Source organism: Betta splendens, chromosome 9 (genome assembly GCF_900634795.4).
Source record: "Betta splendens chromosome 9, fBetSpl5.4, whole genome shotgun sequence".
Classification (NCBI taxonomy): domain Eukaryota; kingdom Metazoa; phylum Chordata; class Actinopteri; order Anabantiformes; family Osphronemidae; genus Betta; species Betta splendens.
The window spans coordinates 18,370,125-18,394,094 of NC_040889.2; the positions used below are offsets into that span (position 1 = coordinate 18,370,125).

General features: G+C 45.3%; 1 protein-coding gene across 2 annotated transcripts; it reads left to right on the forward strand.

The window, feature by feature from the left end:
- The first annotated feature begins 136 nt into the window (after nt 1-136).
- bmp1a (bone morphogenetic protein 1a) lies at nt 137-23,710 on the forward strand. Of its 2 annotated transcripts, none has more exons than XM_055512061.1 (21): nt 137-551; nt 840-1,306; nt 7,655-7,768; nt 9,686-9,796; nt 10,040-10,157; nt 11,287-11,465; nt 11,612-11,717; nt 15,212-15,336; nt 16,806-16,921; nt 17,004-17,106; nt 17,293-17,409; nt 17,764-17,909; nt 17,989-18,184; nt 18,383-18,508; nt 19,124-19,314; nt 19,434-19,614; nt 19,706-19,831; nt 19,945-20,072; nt 20,331-20,544; nt 20,815-21,065; nt 22,169-23,710. In XM_055512061.1, the coding sequence occupies exons 2-21, from the start codon at nt 1,162-1,164 to the stop codon at nt 22,301-22,303; spliced, it is 2,928 nt and encodes a 975-aa protein (XP_055368036.1). In that variant the 5' UTR covers nt 137-551; nt 840-1,161; the 3' UTR covers nt 22,304-23,710. The 2 variants fall into 2 exon arrangements, with proteins under 2 accessions (XP_055368036.1, XP_029019840.1); XM_029164007.3 differs by having other exon boundaries at nt 19,124-19,284.
- The last annotated feature ends 260 nt before the right edge of the window (nt 23,711-23,970 follow it).

Sequence of the window (23,970 nt, forward strand, 5' to 3'; positions counted from 1 at the left end):
CAGGCTTTTATTCACAATATAGAGAGAGAGCTTATTCTCAAGCGTGATAGCTGCACTTCTGTGTTTACAGCAACAGCATAAATACAGCCCACTCATCTCAGCACACATCCTGTCTTCAATTCCGCACAGAGGCAACAATGAGATAAGATAAAGTCAGTGCGTCTTTCCTCACCGACATAAGCCAGGCTTGGCCGTAATGGGCAGGAGAGGGATCACTGATGCCAGACAGGAAAGCTGCAAAGCTGCTGCGCACAAGCCGAGATGCTAATAAACTTCTGTTCTTTTGCCAAACTGTGACGTAGGCTGACGTTTTGAAGAGGCGGCGCCGTTGCGTTTATCAACGACAATCACCGTAAATTGCCCACAGGTGGAGCTGTGATCATTTGAATGATCGCGTGGCCCGGTCCAACCAGTGCGAGTCAAGCCCGTCGAGGCCCGGTGCGTTCAGTGCCACAGTGTGCGAGGCGCGTGACGACGTGATGAGCGCGCGTGTCGGTGCTCCTCGTCAGGCTGCCTCGCGCGTTGAACAAGTGTGCGAGAGTTAGCAAAAGGTAAGGCGGCAGGTTGGAGCTCAGAGAAGTCGGTGATGCTGTTAGTCGAGTTTAATTGGGGCTTTTGACTTTTACTCACGACCTTAAACCAAACAAATACCGGCGCTTTATAGTCAACGTGCGCGTGCTCCGAGAAGCTAAATGAGATATACGGTCTATTAAAATGATGCTATGGTTCTAACTGTCAATAGATTATTATGACGGCGGAGGCAACGCTGTCACATTAATATTTAACCTCCCTGAAGTGGCAATTTAAAGCGAACCAAATGGTCTGTAACCTTTTTAAAGGACCCCTGCTGGACCCGCGGTAGAGAGCATCCAGTCAAAGGGTATTTTCACCGCCCCCGCGGAGCTGCCATATCATCAAAGTTTGTCAGGCAGTGCTCTGCGCTAGCCCGGAGCTCCGACTGAGGAGGAAAACCACTGCCCCCAGAGCCAAGGAGACACCGGAGAGAGGCTGGATTTAAAACCCGCCCTCTGGAGGATCTCGTTTCCCCCAAAAAACCTCCCACTTTCCCCCCGTCTGTCTGTCTCTCTCTCTCTCTCTCTCTCTCTCTCTCTCTCCTCTACCTTTTATTCCTCGCCTTTTGCCGTGTCCCCCGTCACAATCATGGATCTCGCGGCGAGATGTTTGTGTCTTCTTTCCTGCCTCGGCTTCATGCTGGCGATCGATTTGGAAGCGATTGACCCAGGCTACTATGTGGAGCCCACTGCCACATCAGAGGCGATCGACTACAAGGATCCCTGTAAAGCTGGTGAGATTTTTTTCCCTTTTTATAGCAACGCTGTGTGTTTTTTTCCCCTTTTATTCATGTGGAGGTAGAAACATGCCACGAATCTGCTTGTGGATCTCGAAAAGATCGCGTAGTGAGACGCTTTTAGAGAGATGACAGTAGTGGCTGTAGTTTTTAAAAGGCACCCGAGAACATTATGTGCATTTGTCTTTGCGCACAGTCAGAGTTTCTGTAGTTTTAAACATTTGAACTCGCAGGGAGTCGTCTGTTGAATAATCCAAAAAAAAAAAAAAAAACAGACAGCGGCCGCGGAATAAAAATCCAAGGATGACTAAAGACCTTAACAAAGACATGAAAAGTTTTAGCCTAAGCGCTTGTGAAGTTACAGTCTCTGCGGTAAATGCACTTTTATCCTTTTATTAACGCGATCATTGACTTCCTGCAGGCGGTGTATCCTTACAACAGCTGAGCTGGCGGTACAGCAAAGGTTCCTTACACTTTAAATCTCAGTACATGTGTTTTCTAGTAAAATTTTCTCACTACATAAATAGTCTTTTTTTCCCCCACCGGCGGTTCACAGGGCCACTAAAACAAAGTGGAGGAGGGGAAAAGGAGAGTACAGTGGAGCTTAGAAATCATGCTCCTGTAATTCTGGTGACCGTCTCATGGATCAAAGCATACATATTTCTGCTTCTCTGCCGTGAGAGCTGCATATTTTCCCATTATCTGGCCAAAGCATATCTGACTTGACAATGTAATCTTTTTTTTTTTTTTTCTCTACTGTGAACTTGCTGTCTTGCCAAATCCCTTTGGGGAGTTTGAACAGATTGTGTTTTCCATCTGGTGAAAGTATTCAGGTTACAGATACAGAGGGTTGGCTTCAGTCAAAATGACCTCTAACGTCCTGGGAGCGCGCGCCGTTTTAGCGTTTTGACCGTTTGTGATGTCACAGTGTCGCCGTAGCTGTACATAAACAAGATTAGGCTGCAGATGAACTCTGTCCCAAATAAGTCCAATGAAGATGCTGCTTCCTGTTTTTGCTGTGCATCGCGTCATAGCGGATAGTTTTACGTCACTAGTTTGATCGTAGTGTTCAGTATTCGCACAATCTGGAAAAGGGCCGATGATGTGTTTATGTTTCAAGTGTGTTTTTTTTTTTTCTTGCGTGCTTTTGAATAAATTGTTGATTTAGCAGTGTCAGCAGGGACCTTTCCTCCATTCAGGATTTGTCATGGAAGCGTGTTATCAGCAATTCAGCCATTTGAAAAGCGTGCTGTTGTGTTTGTGGCTCCCCTCAGGGCACGTCTGCAGACAGGTGGTTGGGAGACGGTCACAAGTACAAACTCCCACTCTCTTAACCCTCTGCGGCTCCAGTTCTTCCAACACCCACCTGCTTTTCTCCTTCCTAGTAGCGTATACAGGATCTCTCTGCTCTCCCTTTACTCCGTGGATGCATTTAGACTAAATTTTCACTAAGTATTTTAGACACTAGTACAGAGTTGAGTCGAGGATTATTGATTTTTGGTGTTGCGTTTTCTCATTTTTCAAGCCCATCTAGCTCCTACAGTATTTGATCGCGTTCTTTGGCCTCAGGTCAGCGTTTTTGTCACACAGAAAAATGCTTACTGCCACGGGAAGTTTAATACAGAAATGCCCTGAAGTGCATTTTGTTTGTCCTTTCTCAGCACTAGTCTTCGGTGTCAGGTTTTACTTATTGATGGTCACGCTTTGTTTTGCCGTTCTCCTCCAACCTTGTACTAAGTTCTTGCCAACGCACCCTTTTCCATTTAATAAAAGTCATTAAATGTTTCATGGGGATTAAATAACTCATCAGCGTGGCAGACATGATGGGGAATGTGCACTGATTTGAGGCGAGCAGTGCAATAACACTGAAGGGAAGCAGCCTATTTAGCAAGTTAACCAGTAGAAATTCCTTAGTTTGCAGAACTCAAATTTTGGCAGCGTCCCAGGAAGTCCTTTAAGACTCCAACAAGCCTCTGAGATTAGATCCACTCCTTAAAATGAAAAATGGATGGGAATTAGCCACGCTCATTGTCTTGTGTGCTTAAATGAAATCCTTGGAACAAGTCACTGTTTTGAGTTAATTATGGAATGATTGAGAATTAATTCCCGAAACCAATGTTGAGCTGCTCCCGTGACTGTGCACGCACGCGTCTGCAGTCTGTCCGAGCTCCTGCGCTCTGCCCTGCCCTTGCGTGTCCCCGGCTGCAGGCCGAGTGGCCTGACCCCCGCCCTCACCTACACTAGACTGTGGGTCATTCAGCCCGTGCCAGCGGAGAGCGCAACACGAAGGTGGCAGGGAGGCGACTCAGACGGAGCCACGACAGCTCCGGTGCAGGGCATGTGTGAAGTCTGTCCACAGAATAGGACGTCAGCAGTCTGAATGTTCCTGTCCACACCTTGTATTTGATCGTTTTGTTTGTTTTTGAAAACTTTATGCTATTTTTTTTTATAATACAGCCTCAATTCCTAAGTTTTGATTGATTAAATCTTGGAAAAATGTGTCATTTATATCAGATGGCGTCCATTTTTCCAGCTACTTCCCTCAGTCCTGCCTTTGCGATGTGAAGGGACTGCTCGTTGAACTTCATGGTTTGGCCTCCAGGCAACACTTAAGCAGATGCTTTTCTTTTATCATGCAACGTGGAATGGAGCTGAGGCGCAAGTGTTGTTCTTTTTAACAGGACCCCTACCTCTTCTCTCTCGGCAGGGTTCAGGTGATTAGGGAGCCAATCTATTGGCACAACCTTAGTGCATTAGCTGGAACAATATGCGTGTTGTCAGAGCTAAGTAATAACTAAACGCGCATTAACACAAAGACTGGGTACGGAGCCTCACTAACAAATGCTTTGTGAGAGCTCATTTAAATGGCTCAAAGGATGCCCAATTAGGCTACAATAATGAGCAGCTTAACAGTCACTGCTTCAGTATTCTGCTTTGTTCTTTAATTCACAGCCTCTGCGTCGCTCTTCATCTGCAAGAAGCTATTTATGGGATGTTGGCGTTAAGGCCATCTTCCAGGTTGGGTTCATCCATATAAACTTGGCTTTGGGCATGTGTTTATAGAAATCCTGCCTGTTCCTCACACCAGACGGTTTGTAGTTTACCTTTCTGGTTTAGACTGCGAGCTAAAGTCAGAGAGGTTAAATGAGTTTGTCTACGGTGATGAGTAAACCTAGTGATGAAACAATCACCTGGAGGCTCCTACTGACATGAGACGCATGCCTGAGCTTATTGAGAGCCACGGGGCTGTAGGGGATCTTTGTAATCAGCGGTAGGAACGAGCTAGGACACCCAAGCTGCTAATGGGTTTGAGTGTGACATGTTAAAGGGGAGACGGTCTCCTCCTGTGTGCGCTCTTGTCGCTGAAGCCACTCTCATTTGGTCAGTAAGTGGAGCTGCAGTGTTGTGACGCCACTGTCTTGATCTCTGCGGCAGCTGAGACTTCAGGCTTTTATTGGAAAAGGGTTATTTAAATTTCAGGCTGGAGCTTCAAATGATGCCTGAAGCCTTCCTAATTATACCTTGGGCTACCTATTTGTAATGTCTCTAATGACTTGTCTTCCCTTCCGAATTGGGCTCAGTCTGCACCGCTGGAATTGTCCATGTGAGCATGTCCTGAAGAAACTGCTGCCATATTAGCATAACAGCCTTGCATCGTATTTTGTTTGAGTATTCATTTCGTGTAGGCTACTCAACACTCCCTAGCATCTGGCATCTGGAATAAAACCCAACTACCACGTGATCAGATTGTAATCGCATTAATGCAACACCACTGGCTCCTACTAGAATTCAAATGCACTGTTTGTTGCCAAACACGAGCTGTGAAAGGTGGTGCCAGGGTATTGTGATGCATTACAGGTTTACATATTGGCTGGGGTTTCTCATGCCTCTTGCGTGAGTAAGGGCGCTCTAAATCTCTGTGGAAGCACAGAGAAAATCATGGCTTTGCTATCCAGTCTTAAATTTAGACTGGTGTTGTCGGTATGGGCTTAGAGCTGATGTTTGTGCAGGTTTCAGTGGCAGATGTTGTGGTCCAGTATTGACTAAAGGAGATTTATGGAAACAGTCCTGGCGTATTTGACACCACAGAGGTCGAGACTAGGGCATTACACAAATCAATGGGATTAATGTGATTGAGATATCATGTAATCAGACTGGATGTGCTGACTTGATGTGGGTAGCCTGAGATGAAAAGGATTATGATTCAGATTAAACTCCACGATGGGGATGGGCCGACAAAATCGAACTACTGGCCTGCGGTTAACATGGTTACAGCTGAAAGGTCTATTTTCCTCATGAAAAGGATGCAGTACAAGCCCTTCCACTGTTGCCTGACATGGTCTGTGTACACATTGGTGTTGTTGCTGCAGCTGTTGTCATTTAGGTAATGAATATTTGCACAGCACTGTACTCTATGATGATCACTGGCCATCTGTCACATTCACTGGGCTTTAATCTACAGTCCAACACACCACTCCAATGTGACGCACCAATACACAGTGGTATGTATCTAGGTGAGATGCATAGCCCGTGCAAAATCCCAGCCTGGAGCGGTGTCTAATATTCCTTAAACCGCGTATATGGGGATAATTAAAGCCAGGAGACAAGGGGATTAATTCACAATCCTGGCAAGTCTTTCTATAAACCTGCAACAGCGTCTCCAGGACCACTGCTGCGCCGGGGGAAATGAGTCCTAATGCCGCGGGCCACGCATTTGCTCGCTCCAATCTCCACTGTGGGAGAACAATGGCACTGTGGATTAGCCAGCCTGTCTCCAGCATAGTGGTGGATGACTGGGACGCGGCCCCTTTTGAACCTCATGGGGGTGGGAGCGAGATGGCACCTTATTTGGTTACAGTCTGCACTGCCAACACTCTCTATAATGGTGCTAAATGCTTTGATACAGTTGCATTGAATAACTTTTCCTCATTGTTTTTAAAAGCATACAGTATATGATAACAGGGAATCATTTGTTCCAGCACTGTCTGTCCTCTCTCTGGCTGCACTCAGGAAATCAAAGAATCACTGTTCTGGGAACACAATGATGAATATGGAACGATAAAAATGTTCCTTCCGTCCCCAATCTGGTCGTCGCATTCTGCACATCTGGTGATGTCCCTCTATCAGCGACGGGTGTTTGGAAGAGTGGCAGTTTGAGTGTTTTCGTCCTGGGGATTTAGTTGTGTGCGAATGAGAGGATCCCTGTGACCTCTGAAATTCAAGCCTGTCCTCTGTGCCTGCCCCGTCTTGCCAGAAGTGGTCCACCTTTCCTTATTGCTGTCATAACTCTAATCCTACAGGGTCATCACGATGTACGTCCCCTGGCCAACATACACAAAGTCCAGATTGCTTTAATAATGGTCTCTTGGCAAAGAGGGAAGTCAGATGAGGATTTCTGTTGTGCTTTGTATTCCTTGTGATGCCGACATCTGCCAAACTTGTGCTCTGGTGTAAGAGATAAAAAGACCATTCGTGTCAAGATTTAAACTCTGACTCAGACAGCTGCACTAAAACAGATCTTGGTTACTTCACATCAGGCCTGTGTAATGGCGAGACACGGTTTGTCATGACATTCGAGCATTTAAATTTGTCAACCACTTTAAATCACTCTCATTAACTCAAGTTCAGTGGGTTTTCGGAGCTCTTTTTACCCTTCAGGGTTGGTCTCCCCTCGACCGCACTACCCTCCAAACACACATCCTGAAGGCTGTCATTTTCTCTGCTCCACACATGCCTCCCGTATTCAGAGTTCACGAGGTGTGTGTGTGTGTGTGTATATAAATATCCTTATATACATAGATGCCATGGAAATGGGCAAATGATGCGATCACTTTGCCTTCTGTCCTTTTGCCCAAAGCCTACGTTAAACACTGTGAAACCTGCGATTTCCTGTGTAAAGGCCGTAAACGCTGGAAACACGTGTTATCTCCTAAAACTCAACATAATGGCAAGGACAACCAGCTTAGCCTCCACAGAAATGGGACATTTTGTAAGAAATCCCATTAAGCACATTCCTCAAAGTAGGACTGTTTGGTTATTTTTCCCTCTCCTTGGCCTCATTTAAAGAGCTATTACTTGTCCAAGGTGCCCTATATTGCTCCATCGAGCCGGTGTCTTAGTACGTCATCTTATACCTCTCTTGAAGGGCACCGAGGCACAGAGCGTTATTCAGTATTAACTGAGCCAAAATTAGTCCAGATGTTAGAGTTAGAAGTCAGACCCCAGTGCCTCATTCTGAGCAATAGGAGCAGCTGCACCTACAGCCTGAGATGGTGCAAACCTTCGCTGCAGATCATAGAAATGCGTGATGTTCTCTAATATATGACTTGTGTTTGTCTGTTTCAGCTGCCTTTCTGGGAGACATTGCTCTAGATGAGGAGGACCTGCGATTATTTAAAGTGGACAGAATAATAGACTTGTCTCAGAAAACCGTCCAGATTGTCAATCACACGGATGCAGGTAATAATTGCAAAACACACCTACAATAATCATAAAGATTGTTTTTCATAGTCACTGTAGAAAATAAATGTGTTAAATGGTTCCCACATGTTATTCACAGCAGATATGAGGATGTTTTACACTAAAGCTACTGTTAAACTACACTCTTCAGCTAATAGGCCGCACCCAATCCAGCAGCCCTTATGGTCGCTCCACAAATGTATATGCCTGCAATGATCACCGTGTCAACAGTGACTGTTTGATTGAATGCTCTCCAAATGAAAAGCTGCATTTAGGCAGCTGTGGGTGAACATGAGCCAACAGGTACTGTATGTGCTCATTGGCCTGTGTTTAAAAGGTTTCATTTCACTTTTCATTCCTCTCTCCCAGTTGTACACGCTCTTTAAATATCCACTGGCTGAGATTGCTTTTTCTGCCATACTGGTGACCTCTGAGGCAGTCGTTAAGATGAGACTCTGACTGAGATCAAACTGTTCACACGTCACAGAACATACATTTGTCCACTGAAGTGCATTATTCTCAACAAATAATGTTGTGTAGTAGCACTGCCTTCCTTATCAGCACTGCTGTTGCACAGTCCATTTTTGTTGCAATTTTTAAAAATGTCCGAAAAGCAATCCTAATTTACAAATCGCCTATTCATGTCTAGAAGACAGTAGTTTAGTCTGTCACAATCCTCTTTAGTGTATAAACTTGCTTGCTGTACAAAACGAGCAGGGAGATGATTGACAATAGCCGCCATCAGAATAACAAGTGAAAGCATTTGACCTAAAACTTGCACAAACATGAATGGAGGTGGTAGATTTAATTAGTGTAATTAACACATCTTCCACGAGCTTTGTCTCCCAAGCGCTCATCAGTTAACTGAGCAGATTTGGCTGTTATCAGACTTTTCTCAACACATGGACAAGTGTACGTGCTAATTGATCCTGCCAGGCTGCTAGGATTTTCTCCTGCAGACTGAAATTCAACAGAACACATTGTTCTAGCAAATTAAAAACATGCTGCGAAGTGTGGCCGGAGTGTTTATCGAATTCAAATTCAGTGTCTTGTTTTTATGCACACATAAACTGTATGCAGAGCGCACTGAACCAGTCCACCCCCTGTAAGCAGAACTTGGTCAAATGAAAGAAATGATCATTGAAGCTTTGTTGTATTTAACAAGGGTTTTTCTTGGTTTGTAATTCATGCATTTAATAATTGAGTCTTGTTCAGCATTCTCTCAGTGAGGAATGACATTCAGCAATTTTAATCAAGGGTTTATTGTATAAGATAATTTCACACAGTTCTCACCATAATGTTCATCCTGGGTTTGATGTAAAGTGTCTTGTTGGGGAGTATCTGTATGAACCATGGCTGAACGCATTGCAGCTGTTTCATAATCTCTGACCTTACTGTACTGAATTTTTGTCATTTACTTTTATTATATATATATATATATATATATATATTTGAAATGAACTGGCAAATAGTTTGGTGGGGTGGGGGGACAAATTCCTGCATTTATTGAATGTAGATGAACATAACAAACTGAGTGTTGGTAATATCTGTACTTAGAAATGACACTATGTGACAAATGGCTTCTAAATGTTGAATGTGGATGCAGGGTTTTCTTCAGTGCAAACGTTTTTCTAACGTGCTAAATTCTATTAGGGAATTTAAAGTATGCGGCTGTACAGATGCTGTAATCAGTAGGTTTCTGTATAAGCTCGGCTTTGTTCTTCCTAATTGCATTACCATGTCAAACACATTTCAGCTTCAGTGACTCACTTCTGCACAATAAGCTGGATGATGGCGTTTGTCTCAGAAGATGCGGAAATGGGAAACTCCCAATTAAAACGAAGCAGACCTTATTTTGCCGGGGTTCTGATTAAATGCTTGTGTCTTTGTTCTTGTATGAAATCCTCCACACCTCAGCCGATCAGAACAGGCAAAGCTCAAAGCGCAGGAAAAGGGCTGCCACCTCCAGACCGGAGCGCGTTTGGCCCGAAGGTGTTATTCCCTACGTCATCAGCGGTAATTTTAGTGGTAAGTTATCAGGATTTATTATGTTTAACTAGATCAGTTGCTTTTAATAAAAGTCATATGATTTATAACTTATTTAAGGAATTGACTAGCTGAAAACGTAGTGGCGCTGATGTGAAAATGACTTCCTCCTTCAATGTGTTCTTTCCTGACTCTAGAGTGCCAGCTGTCCCGCTTCCTTTGCTGTGTAATGTGCAGTGACGGTGTTTGTTTGCTCCACTGATCCGTCTCTGTCGTCCTATTCAGGCAGCCAGCGGGCTATATTCCGCCAAGCCATGCGGCACTGGGAGAAGCACACCTGTGTGACCTTCATTGAGAGGACGCAGGAGGAGAGCTATATTGTGTTCACCTACCGACCGTGCGGGTGAGTCGCTGCGCTTCTGAGCCCATCGTTAGGTGCTAAATAATTAGCTGCAGATAAGTGGGTTTCCTTGCTTCCGTTTCAGCAGTCTCTCGCCATTGTTCTTTCTTCCTCAGAGTTATTTCAAGCCCCCTGCCAGTGCTGCAAAAGATGGCCACTCAGTGGCCAAGAACATTTCCTGTGCCTAATTAACACAATGCATTCGTCACTGAGCACTGTCATACATGGTGTCTAGACGTGTATCTGAAGGAGTTACTACTACGCTTTACTGCACTTGACTGAAGTAGGATTCTGCTTTCACTGAGGATTCTTTAAGCAGATATTTGCCTCTAGAGCTGGTTGTGACTCTTGTAGTTGCTAAGCGACTATGACAACCTGTTTGGATGTAGAGGGCTTTTATTAAAAGATAAAAACAAAATAATCAAGACACTTGCTGCTGCTTGGAAACCATCATTACTGTATGTATGTATGTGTGTGTGTGTGTGTGTATCATTGAATATGAACAAAGTGGCTGCAGCCCAAGAAATTGAACCCTTTCCAGCAAACTTGTTGATAGCCATCTTTCGCCTGGTCACTGGCCTCCGGAGCAACAGTACTGACATTATCCAGGGCGGGCTGCAGTGGTTAACGGTGGGAATGCCGGACTCCACTGCATATTCAGCAGGCCCTCATCTGTCTTGCACAAAGTTCAAGGCGTGTCTCAGGAGAGCCTGGCTGGCCTTGCAGTAATTAAAGAGCGGCTGTCTGGCCCACAGCGCTGCGATGTGTGCCCGTCCTGCAGACTCCCACACTGAGATGGAGTCCTGCAGCCAGCCTTCCTCCTCACTCGACATTAGCATTGGCAGGAGGATGAATGAATGCCACTGCTGGAGGTCTTGATGACAGGATGCCCCGCTCTCTAAGACAATCCAGGGGGTGTTGATGTTTCCATTACAAACAACATCATGTATGTGGAGAGCATGTTGAGATATATTCAGTAGTAAACGATGAAGACCCAGGGAGGCATTCCTTGGCAAACGTGACTTTACGCTGTCACTCTGTAGTTTCCACTCAGCTGTTGGCAACTGAAGCATAAAGTCTAGTCACTGTTTTGACTTGAACACTGCCTCTCTGTCCGGCTGCTGATTCATAGGTGCTGTTCGTATGTGGGTCGCCGTGGAGGGGGCCCTCAGGCCATATCCATAGGAAAGAACTGTGACAAGTTTGGCATCGTGGTGCACGAGCTGGGACACGTGATTGGCTTCTGGCACGAACACACTCGGCCCGACCGAGACGATCATGTCAGCATCATCAGAGACAACATCCAACCAGGTGGGTGCACAGGTCTCGCAGCAACATATACTGTAGGTGATTTTATGTTTATAGCTTCACTTTTCTATAATAAACTTTCACGTGAATGCAATACACACAAAGGTATGTAGCTTTTGTATTTCAGTTGTGATTCTTTTCTTTTACAGGACAGGAATATAACTTTTTGAAAATGGAGCCGGGGGAGGTTGACTCTTTGGGAGAAGTCTATGACTTTGACAGCATCATGCACTATGCCAGGAATACATTCTCCAGGTAGAAGCCAAGTTCCACTGCACACACCAGGCCAAGCTGCTTCTCACTCTCCTGCAACCTTTTAACTCCCCCTGTCTGGGACTCATGAGTGTATAGATCTGTGATGCACCAGGCTCATGACTATGGTCTGATGCTGTTGAGGAGTATGGCTTACGGTAATATCCCAAAAGCTGGAGGAGGAAAGTCTGAAACTCTTTTTCGGTTTTTGTTTCCCTTTCCTTGGCATGTACTGCAGGTTTGACCTGTTGTGAATTATTCACACTTTACACCCATATCATGTCTTTTGTAGCATTAATCATAGCAGGGAGGAACAATGTGAAATTAATCATATACATATCTTCTTTTGGCAGTGCGGCCTTTGTAGTTGTGGATAAAGTGTTTGCCTGGTGTACACGATTCCCTCTCACAGCCTGTTCAAATTAACGCACCTCTGTTTAGTTCCTGCTGCTTTTGCAGCAGTAGCAGGTCCGGTAAATCAGCATCGGCCCTAGACCAGCAACACTAGCCCTGCTTCATTACAACAAAACCTCTGTGCCCCACTCTCAAGGCTGCGTGAAGCTTCTTGTAAAAGTTGGGTTTTCATACCATGAACCACCTCATTATGCTCCCAGAGCCCCTTTGAACAAGCTTTGATTAGTGGTTGCATGGTATTTACTAAAGACTACTGGTGTTGCCTACAGATTTCAGAGGTGTGTGCGCTGCAAACATTTTGTACCTACATAGCGCTTGCATGTTATAATACAAGCCTTTTGCACCGTAAGCACAACTCGGGTTGACCCCTAATCACCTGAAACTTGTTGGATGCAGTTGAAGAGGTTCTGCCCAAGTGTTGGTACATTTCCACTACTCCTGACGGCTTATTCTGTAGCAGAGTGGTAACAAAGTCTACATTAGGATCCCAGACTTTGGACAGTGGGGAAAACAACTGATCAATGGCTAAAACCTTGGAGGCCCAGCTGTTGCCAAGTTTGGCATTGGATTGTTAGTTCTGCTTTCACAAACAGTTCTGTGAAATGTGTTCAGTGTTTGAGTCATACTTGAAATAAAAGTTGATGTTAGCTGACTTCCCAGTAACATGCTACAGGAAAGCCCGCCAGATGTTGTGCTGTCAATCATTCTACTCAAGGCGCTGCGAGCATCCGAGGAAACAAGCTTACTAAAAACCGCTCCATGAGGAACACTGGTTCGGGGCTCTTGCTCTAGTCATCTTAGGTTGCAGCTAATTGGAAGTGTTGTTAGCAGCTGGGTAAACACGAAGCTAAAACGAACCTTATGGGGAAAAACTCGAATCAGCTTCTGAGTCACTGTGATTTTAAGTATTGCTCGTGCTGATTGCGGTGCGGTTTCTTTGGGCAGTCAGTGTACATTTAATTTATTTTGCAAGCTGACAACTGAACTTTACAAAGAGTCCTAAATATTATGCTTGCCTCCCGCTGCCTTGTGCAGATATGACCTTCAGACCTGAACGTCTATTACTTAGATAAATAAAAGGGGGTCTCCTTTCAACAAGCTGCAGGGGAAGTCACTCAGACTATGTAATCTACATGTTGTGGGAATAGTTTTGACAGCCCCCTGTAACATAATCCCTGGGCACATGTAAGTCAAAGCAAAAACACAGTCCAGCCTGTGATCACTACTTCAGTCTGTTAAGCAAAGCAGCTATTTGACGACTTCTTACTAGACCTTTATCAGCTGTGTATGATTATTCTTTGCAGTCACCAACTCTCGCACCCTGTTACCCATGCAGTGTGTATCTCTATTCCCAAATCTACTGCCATGCTTGTGGCAACCAGATTCTGGGAAGCACAGAAGGATTATTTGTCTACACAGACTGTGGCTGGGTGCCAACGGCCAGAAATGCCTGTCTGCCTCCAAAGGCAGCGCAGTTTGTGTTTATACTGTACAGAAATGTGATAAATGGGGGAAATATTATCATAAACGCAAAGTTGAGTGTACTTCATGCTAATCTTTTACTTTAGAGGGCTCTTTATAGATCACCTAAACAAAGTCCATTTGTCCATGAAGCCCTTAAAAACAGGGTGGCTGTTTTTAGCTGCTGTCTTGGGCCATAATCAAAGGCTTGGGGTTAGGGTGGCATGCTCTGCACAATAAAATGGCCCGGCCCCAAAGTGTGTAACAGGTAATCCGCCCTTTTTCCACTTAAATTCCAACACTTTCTGTTCTGTTCCTCGAACTGCATTGATAAATGCGACAGTTTAGACACGAGAGCTGCCACTGCTGGGGATGATTCAGAGCTGTATTATTAGACAAGGGGCTTCTATTGGCTTTTCACAAGTCATTGCAGACACACTGATTGGCTGGTTTACCTGCACCAGTGTCTTGCTTTGTCGGGCCCATTATCAGCCAGTGTGTTTGTTCAGTGTTTTACAGTAAATCACCGTGGGAAGCCAGGGCCTTTGCCGCTGGTGGTGTTCAGAAGATTTCATGGCTTGTCTTGATGTTTTGCTGCCTCCCAGGGACAAACGGGACTGATACCCATGCTTTTTGTCCATGGTGTGTTACCCGAGCCACTACTGAACGTGCCCCCTTCTCTGCTCCAGCGCTATTTTTTCAGGACTGGTGCGTGGAGCCATGCCAACTCAAATAGAGACCTGCCAGTGTGCCATTTGTCTGTTCTGACACTGGCTGGAGGGGCGTTTTTCAGCCACCGCCAGCATACGGGCTCCTGGAGGCTCAGACAGGCAGAGTCTAAACTGTTAGCTCAGGCTCCTCTGTTTGCACATGCCTGCCGTTGATAGGCATGTCACCATGGAAACGGCCAGGGAGCCAGGCTGTTGCTCGCCAGTACTTGGAGAAAATGGAGATGATAAACTAGCAAAGTGTCAAGACGGTTCAAATGGAGTCTTTTCATATGGCTGCCTTGCTTGTGTTCAACTTTTTTTTTTTTTTTTTTTTTACTATATGGATGAAGCACCTGCTTGCCTTTTTTTATGAACTTTTGAAATTTAATGTTCAAATTGTTTACATTTGTTTTCCCAGGACTTTTGTAATGGTGTTAAATGCAGAAAGTCCTAGACTATGATTAGGGCGAATAATGGCATTAAATGAAATGAGCCATATAACCTCAAAGGATCTTTAATGCCCTTTAGTCAGCGTTGAATGAATAGCTGAATAAGTGACTTATTTAAATGCAAAGACTCAACTTTAACACTTGTGCTAAATGTGCTCAGGAGTTGTAGGCACAGAGCTTAAATGAGACACTGGACAGGAATGGAAAAGCAAAAGCTAGTAGAGCTACTTTTATTGTCAAAGAGAAAACAAACCCTCCGTGCCCTTGAATTAATTTTACAACAGAATACCCACATATTTTAGCCCAGTAAAATCTGGCACTAGCACTCAAAGTATTTATGGCCCAATAATAATGCAGATGGTCAATGAGTTACTTAATCATTGCGCAAATGCATCTTGGGGAGTTGATGTTTGAACGGTTAGGCTGGATGAATGTGACTCTAACATTAGTCTCTTGATTGCAGGGGCATCTTTCTGGACACCATCCTGCCACGCTATGATGTGAACGGAGTGCGACCACCCATTGGCCAGAGAACCAGGCTGAGCAAAGGGGATATAGCACAGGCCCGCAAACTCTACAAGTGCTCTAGTAAGACCACAATTGCAGATCCTGTCTGCAATGTTTTTTTTTTTTTTTTTTTGTTTTTGCATGGGGCTGCAATATGGCCTCCTGCTTCCCCCCAGATGCAGCTCACTCTTTGAAAATAGCCAAGCATCTACTGTTGATGTGGTGTAGTTCCTTGGCTACAGTGTCCAAGCCTCTCAAGCAGGGAGGAGTGTAAACACTACCCAGGGACAGGAAGTTTGTCATCACTTTTTCCCAGATAGAAGTAAAAAAACAGCTGTTACAGAGGAAAAGGCGACTAAAAAGACTGAGAATCTGCTCTCCTGATTGCATCGTACACTAAAGAGAATTGTACGAGCCTGGTGCATTTCTGGACCAGTCACTGTGTTTATGCTTCTGGCAGGGGAGGATTTAAAGCTGGTAAAGTAAACAGCATTCATGACATTAACCATATATTGAGAACAGCCTTCTGCTGAATAGATTTGATGTCAGACAGATAATTGTAGGTCAGGCCAGCATAGCTGAGCTGTCAGGCTAACGTTGGGTTCAATGAATAAACATAGCCATGGGTCACCAGAGATGGACCAGCTGGCGTGGTTTCGGAGAACTTCAAGTTTTACCTTAAATGGATCTATAACTCTTTTACAGCACTTCCTCTTGAGAGGAAGCCTGGATGACGTGGCGCACATTGTGGGGGATGAGGTAGTAAGTCTCCCCACGTGCTGTGTCCTTAAAGAGCCACAGATCTCAAAGCCCTGCAGTGTTTCTTGGCTTGTTTGTGAGCCTGGGTGCTTGTTAAGGGTTTAGTACTAGCAGACGTTTGCCAAGCATTATTTGAACTTTAGCGTGGATTCATTTTACTGCTTAGACGTCCCCATGGAAGGCTCTGATCAAAAAGCACCCCCCCACTCTTCTAAATGCAGTCCAAGGTAAAGATAAGCGATAATCAGAAATGCATAGACTGCTCCCAAGACAGACAGCTACAGATATGGATCTACTCTCATTTCCTCTCTTTAATTAAACCCCCTCTCCCTCTACTTACCAGGCAACTCCAGTCACTTCTGGAGTCTGTGCATTGTTGGGACACTTGCACATGAGAGGTTTTTCACTGCCAACACGTACATAATGCATCATGTCCTCTACAGAGCTGGGTTATTTATAGTGGGCTGGGTTTATTTTCAGAGGATGCTCAGAAAAGTGTCTTACACTCTCCCTTTGTGTGATCATCTGGAGCCGACGGGGGAGGGGAGAGGTGTGGGTGAATATTATCAGCAGATGTGCCTTTGAACATAAAAGACCTGCCCTTGATTTCACATTTGGCGTTATCATTCCAGCATCTTTCTTGCAGCAAAGCCTCAGCAGATTTACTCCAGGAGTTTGACTTACTACCTTTAGGTGTTTTCTGTCAGAGGTCAAAGAGCTTCACACTTACTCCACAGGCATTAAAAGTGGGTTTGTGGGGCTTTTCCAATACTTTTTTTCTTTGTACACAGGATGTGGGGACAGTCTCCAGGACAGCAGTGGGAATTTCTCCTCTCCTGGTTTCCCCAATGGATATTCAGCCTACATGCACTGCATCTGGAGAATATCAGTCACGCCAGGGGAAAAGGTATGAGCATATGGAAAGCGCCAGATCAACTCCGGGAACTGCCACTGACTACAAAAGACTGATGGTCTCCTGGTATTTCCAGATCATTCTAAACTTCACATCCATGGATCTGTACAGGAGCCACTTGTGTTGGTATGATCACGTGGAGATCAGAGATGGCTATTGGAGAAAGGCTCCACTCAAAGGTTGGAGAATTGTGTTGTACTGTAGCCTTGCAACTAATGATTTTGTTGTTGAATCTTTAATATTTGTTTGAGTCACTTGGGACTATGTTTACATATGACACATGGAGTCCCATAATATTCAAATCTGCAGTCTTCGAATATTGTTGCAGGTGATCAAATGTTGGTGTGTCTTCACCTGTGCCTTAGGTCGTTTCTGCGGCGACAAGCTGCCGGAGCCCATCATCTCCACCGACAGTCGGCTGTGGATCGAGTTCCGCAGCAGCAGTAACTGGGTGGGAAAAGGCTTCTCTGCGGTGTATGAGGGTAAGCATCCGCTCCTTGACCCCCACTGCAGCGCGTCGCTCAGGCCCGGTGCACACATGGCCAGCTACACATCAGCAATGTGCTTATAAGCTGCAGCAATATCCCGTTTTTGGCGTTGCTGCTGCTGATGTGTCAGGCACTTTACACTGCATTAGTCAGATTTTGGCTGGCTTTCACATTCATCTCTATTGTTTCCAGACTGCGCAAAAGGATAATGTGCATTTATGTGCTGGTGGTGGAGGCATTGTGTTTAATCCACATTATGTAAATCAGAGCACTGAGGAAAAATTATGAGGCATGTGCTGGCAGTGCTTTAGAGGGAGCTCAGTTTTTGTCTTCTACCGTCCTATGCAGCAATCTGTGGTGGAGAGGTGAAAAAGGACAGTGGCCAGATCCAGTCCCCCAACTACCCCGATGACTACAGGCCTAACAAAGTGTGCGTGTGGAAGATTTCTGTAGCTCAGGGCTACCATGTCGGCCTTACCTTTCAGTCTTTTGAGGTAAATAAATATCTATTATTTATTTAAAATGCTATGACAACTTTGTCCAGCTCTAATCACCACTCCACCTCAATTCTAGATTGAGAGACATGACAGTTGTGCCTATGACTACCTGGAGGTGCGTGATGGAAACTCTGAAAACAGCCCTCTGCTAGGCCGCTTCTGTGGCTACGACAAACCAGATGACATCAAAACAAGCTCCAACCAGCTGTGGATGAAATTCGTTTCAGATGGTTCCGTCAACAAGGCCGGATTTGCTGCCAACTTCTTCAAAGGTGAGAAGTTACGAGTTGTAAGCCCTTAGCGGGCGAATGTTTCTACAGTCGCCCTGGATTATTCAAATGCTCATTCCTTTTTTCGCCCCTTCAGGTTCGCTGTGACTTTGTGTGTTTTTGAAAAAAGAGTTTCTCTCGCAATTAATCAAGCCGGGGGGCCGGCGAAAAAGGGCCCTAACGCATCTTTGTGTTTTTCAGAGATGGACGAGTGCTCCAAGCCGGACAACGGTCGCTGTGAGCAACGCTGTGTCAACACACTGGGCAGCTACAAGTGTGCCTGTGACCCCGGCTATGAGCTGGCTGCCGACAAGCGCAGCTGCGAGGGTAAGTACAGGGAGAAGTTACAGCCCTGCTCACCATGTAATTTGCATGCTAGAGCAGTTTACACACTCAGCCACCCAAATACAATAAGTGGGATCAATCCTTGAAGCCAGACAGGATACCCGTGATTTTAAATATTTGAGTCATAACAATGCAAGCATTATTTTTATCTCTAATTGCAGGTTATTTCAGAATAGAATCTGCACAGAATCTGGTTCACCGCTTCCTTTGTCTGCCCCTAGAGGAGATAACCGGTTACTGCAGCGCTGTCATGCATCGCAATAGTCGGTCACTCAAATGAGCAGCACTTCTGTGTTTGTCTAATGCTAAGCGCTGTTGCAGTTGGTAGTGAATTTAACTAGGTTAACCAGCTAAAGAAGTGGGCGGTACCAGAGTTCGTTTATAACTTGCCTAGTTCTCAGCCAAGCTTTCTATTAGGTATGCAATAAACATCAAGTCAAGCAGACTTGCTTATTCACTACAGAGAAGATTAAAGGGTATGACTTTGGCTGTGGTTTGGAATACGTCCTGTTGAAACAGGTGGGCTGATGTAATTTACTTTCGCTTCCCACACGCTCGCATTCCTGACTGAATTGTTACTCCTTGTCTTCCGTCCAGCGGCCTGTGGAGGCTTCATCACCAAGCTGAATGGGTCAATCACAAGCCCGGGTTGGCCCCGGGAGTACCCTCCCAACAAGAACTGTATCTGGCAGCTGGTGGCCCCCACGCAGTACCGCATCACCCTGCTCTTTGACGTCTTCGAGACTGAGGGCAATGATGTGAGCACTGGGGTTATGAATCGACACGGGGTGGGTTTGTTCTGATTTTGTCACCACAGCACAAGGAGAACACTTTCCTCCCGCTGTTGCTTTCTATCAAAAATCAAAACGCCTGTGGCTGCACTCTCATGTCCTGTTTTACCCCTCAGGTGTGTAAGTATGACTATGTGGAGGTTCGCAGTGGACTTTCAGCAGACTCGAGGCTGCATGGTAAGTTCTGTGGGGCGGAGAAACCAGAGGCCATTACCTCCCAGTACAACAACATGCGCATCGAGTTCAAATCCGACAACACAGTGTCCAAAAAGGGCTTCAAAGCACAGTTCTTCTCAGGTGAGTGGTCTGAATATAATAAGCTATGATATTGATTTAGTGCTGTTGATTGGTTGATTGGACTCAAGTCCCCCTCCCTCCCCTTCCTCAGATAAAGATGAGTGCTCCAAGGAGAACGGAGGCTGTCAACATGAGTGTGTCAACACTTTTGGCAGCTATAGCTGTCAATGCAGGAGTGGCTTTGTGCTGCACGAGAACAAGCACGACTGCAAAGAAGGTATATCTGCTTCATCCCTTCCCTTTCACCATACGGGTCTTTCAATCAAGGAGCACGTCGATACAGTTTGGACAGTGGTATTGGGTCTAGTGTTGATTCAAGTCTCTTTCCAGCTGGCTGTGATCACACTGTGAATAGCGTAAGTGGCGTCATCACCAGCCCCAACTGGCCGGACAAGTACCCGAGCAAGAAGTCGTGCACCTGGTCCCTCACCACCACCCCAGGCCACCGCATCAAAATCGTACGTGCCACTCTGTCCTGCTTTCCCCTGGGAGTGACTCCACAGTGACATCAGAGATTACCAACATGCCTGTATCTGTACTAACCTTTAATATTAAAACCTGCTGTACATGCTTCTGCAAATGAGCATAATAATTACTATTGGATTCAGAGAATCATTTTCCTCCTCGTGTGAACCGTATTACTCCTTCAGAAATAATGAAAATAAATCCTAAAAAATAAATCAACCTAAATGTACTAATTTGCTGTTTTTACATAGTCCTTCAATGAGATCGACATGGAGGCCCACTTGGAATGTGCCTATGACCACATTGAGATTTATGATGGGCGTGATGGGAAGGCGCCAAGCCTGGGTCGCTTCTGTGGCACAAAGAAGCCCCAGCCAATCACGTCTAGCGGCAACAAGCTCTTCATCCGCTTCTTCTCTGATAATTCCGTGCAGAAAAAAGGTTTCGAGGCGTCACATAGTGCAGGTAAGAATAGATGTTGTTCTAACGCTCGGCTTCATTCTTCTCACATGGATTTGTGTCTAATCTTTAAATCTTGAACTTTAGCCACTGACATGTTAAACAGATTTTATGTAATGCAACGTTCAGTTAGAATTCACCACCCTGTCTGAGAATGATTATGACTCATTTATCTACAAAGGAGGTCGAAGGAGTCTTTGTCTGAAAGACTGAAACCACAGATGAGCCATGCACAGCAGCTGGCCTTTCTATTAACTCTGTGCCTTTGCTGCGCAGAGTGTGGCGGTCGTCTGAAGGCTGAAGTCAAAACCAAGGACTTGTACTCCCATGCCCAGTTTGGTGACAACAACTACCCCGGAGCCTCTGACTGTCAGTGGGTGGTCTCAGCAGAGAAGGGCTATGGCGTGGAGCTCATCTTCCAGACCTTCGAGATTGAGGAGGAGGCAGACTGCGGCTACGACTACATGGAGCTTTTTGACGGAGCTGACACCAAGTCACCTCGGCTGGGCCGTTACTGTGGCTCAGGGGTAGGAGCACCCATCATTAAAGCCGCTGCTGGTTGTATGGGCAGTAGCCAAGTTCACACACGGGAAGGTTAAGACAGTTGTTTCACAGTTAGTGCTGCTGTTGCGGTTGAGTAACCTTTTGTCAGGAACTTGTAAAGATGTGACTTCGTGGACTATCCAGTTTTGGGTCCAGGTCGCTTTGTTGAGGCTGAAGTATTTGGGAGTGTTTCTGTGGGGGCGGCTGTGTCAACGCATGCGTCGCTCCCTGCTGGAACTTGGAATTAGTCCGCCAATGCTGAGGCTGCAGTCGGTGTGGAACAATGAGGCCAGCAGGGAATAGAAACACAAGTTTCCTGAAGTAAAAACAGCTTGATTTCATTTACACGCTTCAGTAACGAGCTCTGGCCTTTGACTCATTCCTGCTGCTATGAATCATTTGCTGTAACACCCTCCTCAATCAAGTGTCCTTTTTATAAAACCGGTCAAAATAAACTCGGACGTTTCAGTGAAAAGATGCATGAAAGCTCATTAGTCAGGGGGAGGCTTACTGTCAGCTCAGGGCCTTTTCTGACGACGCGTTGCTTGATCTAATACGTTTGTGCACCACTTTCTTGTGTTTAAACCCTTGTCCAATAAACCCACGTTTGGGCTGTTGTAGATACTGTATATTATGAATGGCAGCTTAAATCATTAAGTTGTTTTACGCTTGGTTGCACAAGCTTCGACTGCTGTGTCAGAGCTGCGCTCGTCTTTGAAGCGGCCCCGAACAACTAATTACTTTTCAGTGTGATGTTCTAAATTAATATTCATGTGACGCCGCTGTTCTGACAGTGTTGAAGGCTTCTATTTTACGGTTTACTCTACAAACCCCCTTGTTTTAGTGGAAACTGTGTGGATGGAGTAATTTAGGACAGAGTACAGTTCAGTTGATGGTTTTAACTAATTAATATTTTTGTAGAAAGTTCTGGCTCAAAGGCCATTTCGGTGCCCTTGAGTGAACCCTGGATGTAAAACTCTTGTATATTTAAACCTTTATGGCCACTGCTTCAACTTTAGTGTTCAAATTAAATGGGCGCAGTCAAAGCGACCGCCACCAACGATGTCTTGTTTCACTCTCCCGACAGCCCCCGGAGGAGATCTACTCGGCCGGCGACTCCATCGTGATCAAGTTCCGCTCCGATGACACGATCAACAAGAAGGGCTTTCACGTCCGCTACACTAGCACCAAGTTTCAGGATACACTGCACTCACGCAAGTGACCAGCAGGGGCCAGAAGGGGCCGCGCGGGGCACAGGGGCAAACGGAGGGGGCCCCTGGGGAGGCGCCAGCCCCACGCTCGGAAACCTTCGGCCACAAACATGAATCTGACGCAACAGAGCAGCCGGAAAACTACCAACCGCACCTCAGCTCCTAGGGGCTCTAGCTCCCCCCACAGACTGTGAGGAGTAAAGCCATTCTGCAGTACACCTTGTTTTTACCTTTTTATGATTGGGATCGGGGAGGGAGGGTGAACACGTTTTAGCTGGACGCTAGGGGAAATCTGATCGACTCAGTCCCCTCCCAGATAGTGTTTCTTTTTAAAAGCGCGTGCCTCGTAAGAGGCTCACAGGAAGACCGTGGTTTCTCAGGACCTGTAGGAGGGCAGGCATCAGCTGGACAGATCCCTGCTTTTGTCGGGCCGGCCAAACGCATCCAGGGAGACGAGGGATGTAGGGTCTCAGTACACAAACGCTCTGCTCTCCTCACCTCTGTAGTTCAAGGATTAGAAGAACTCGAGCTTTTGATACTGTATGTCAGTCAGTTGCATGTAATTTCAAGGAGAGGACGGCACCAGCATATGTGATTGGCATTGTCCCAGCAACAGTGGCGAGATCCTCGCTGTTACCATTAACACGGATATTACAGAAGCAGATCTCTTACTAAAGGACTAATTAAATGAAATGTGGTCCATGTCTTCTGGTTGGTAACGGTTTCCTGATGACTGGCAATTTATGTACCTCCATGTATAAAATAATGTATATGATCTTTCAAAGGGAACGTGTGCTTTTTTTTTTCCAGCTCAATCCAGTTAGCACTTTACAGTGAATTGTTCCAAAATCATGAGCTTACCAATTTTTGTGAAATGCAATGCCGGTTCACCTTTTTTTTTTTTTTTTTTTTTTTTTTTTTTTTTTTTGTTTTGTTTTATTTTTTAAATGCATTTTATCTTTTCTATTTTTCTTGAATTGCTCCATCTAGTTCCTCAGGCATACTTGAGCAGTGTGTGCCCTGTAACATGGGGGTAATAAAGAGATGACTTTGTTTCAGTGTTTTACACATTTACATGTAAAATGTTTGTCTATAGGAAATGGCTTTTCTTGGGTCAGTGTAATGTTTATTCAGAACCAAATGAGCCGGGCTACTGTTGGAGGGCAAGGTGCTGTTGAAGCTACAGTAGCCTTATAGTTGCCCTCTACTGCCACTACACTGGGCTAATATACAGAGTTGCTCACAGTCCTTCTCTCAGTTTCACATTTAACGTTTGATAAATGGTGGCATCACAGCAGCCAACATCTGTTTGAGTCAATTTTGTGCCATTTGCTTGTCCTACTTTTAACATTTTATGTTTCAGATTAATTCACTGCCTAGAAACGGCCCAATAACGAGGCCAAATGTAAATCTGTTCATCATGTCTGTGATTCATTATCCACAGGTGTCGCTCATCAGTGCACCTGTTAGATTTGTTGTTCTAAAAATGAATTCCTAGGCTATAACTTTCTCTAATTCATCACTCACCTAAAGCAATGCAAATGTACAGTAACCACTTCAGTCTGGAGTAAAGAGAGCAGTCAGAATCTAAAGAGTGTGCAGGAACGTGGCAGTTATTTAACATTATAGTCAGCAAACTACATCTGTTTAAATAAAGGGATTAATTGGAAATGAAATG

Coding starts and splice junctions, on each gene's coding strand:
- bmp1a (XM_055512061.1), top strand. CDS start 1,162: ATGGATCTCGCGGCGAGATGTTTGTGTCTTCTTTCCTGCCTCGGCTTC. Junction 10,158..11,286: donor TTCACCTACCGACCGTGCGG/GTGAGTCGCTGC, acceptor GCTGATTCATAG/GTGCTGTTCGTATGTGGGTC. Junction 19,832..19,944: donor CAAGCACGACTGCAAAGAAG/GTATATCTGCTT, acceptor GTCTCTTTCCAG/CTGGCTGTGATCACACTGTG.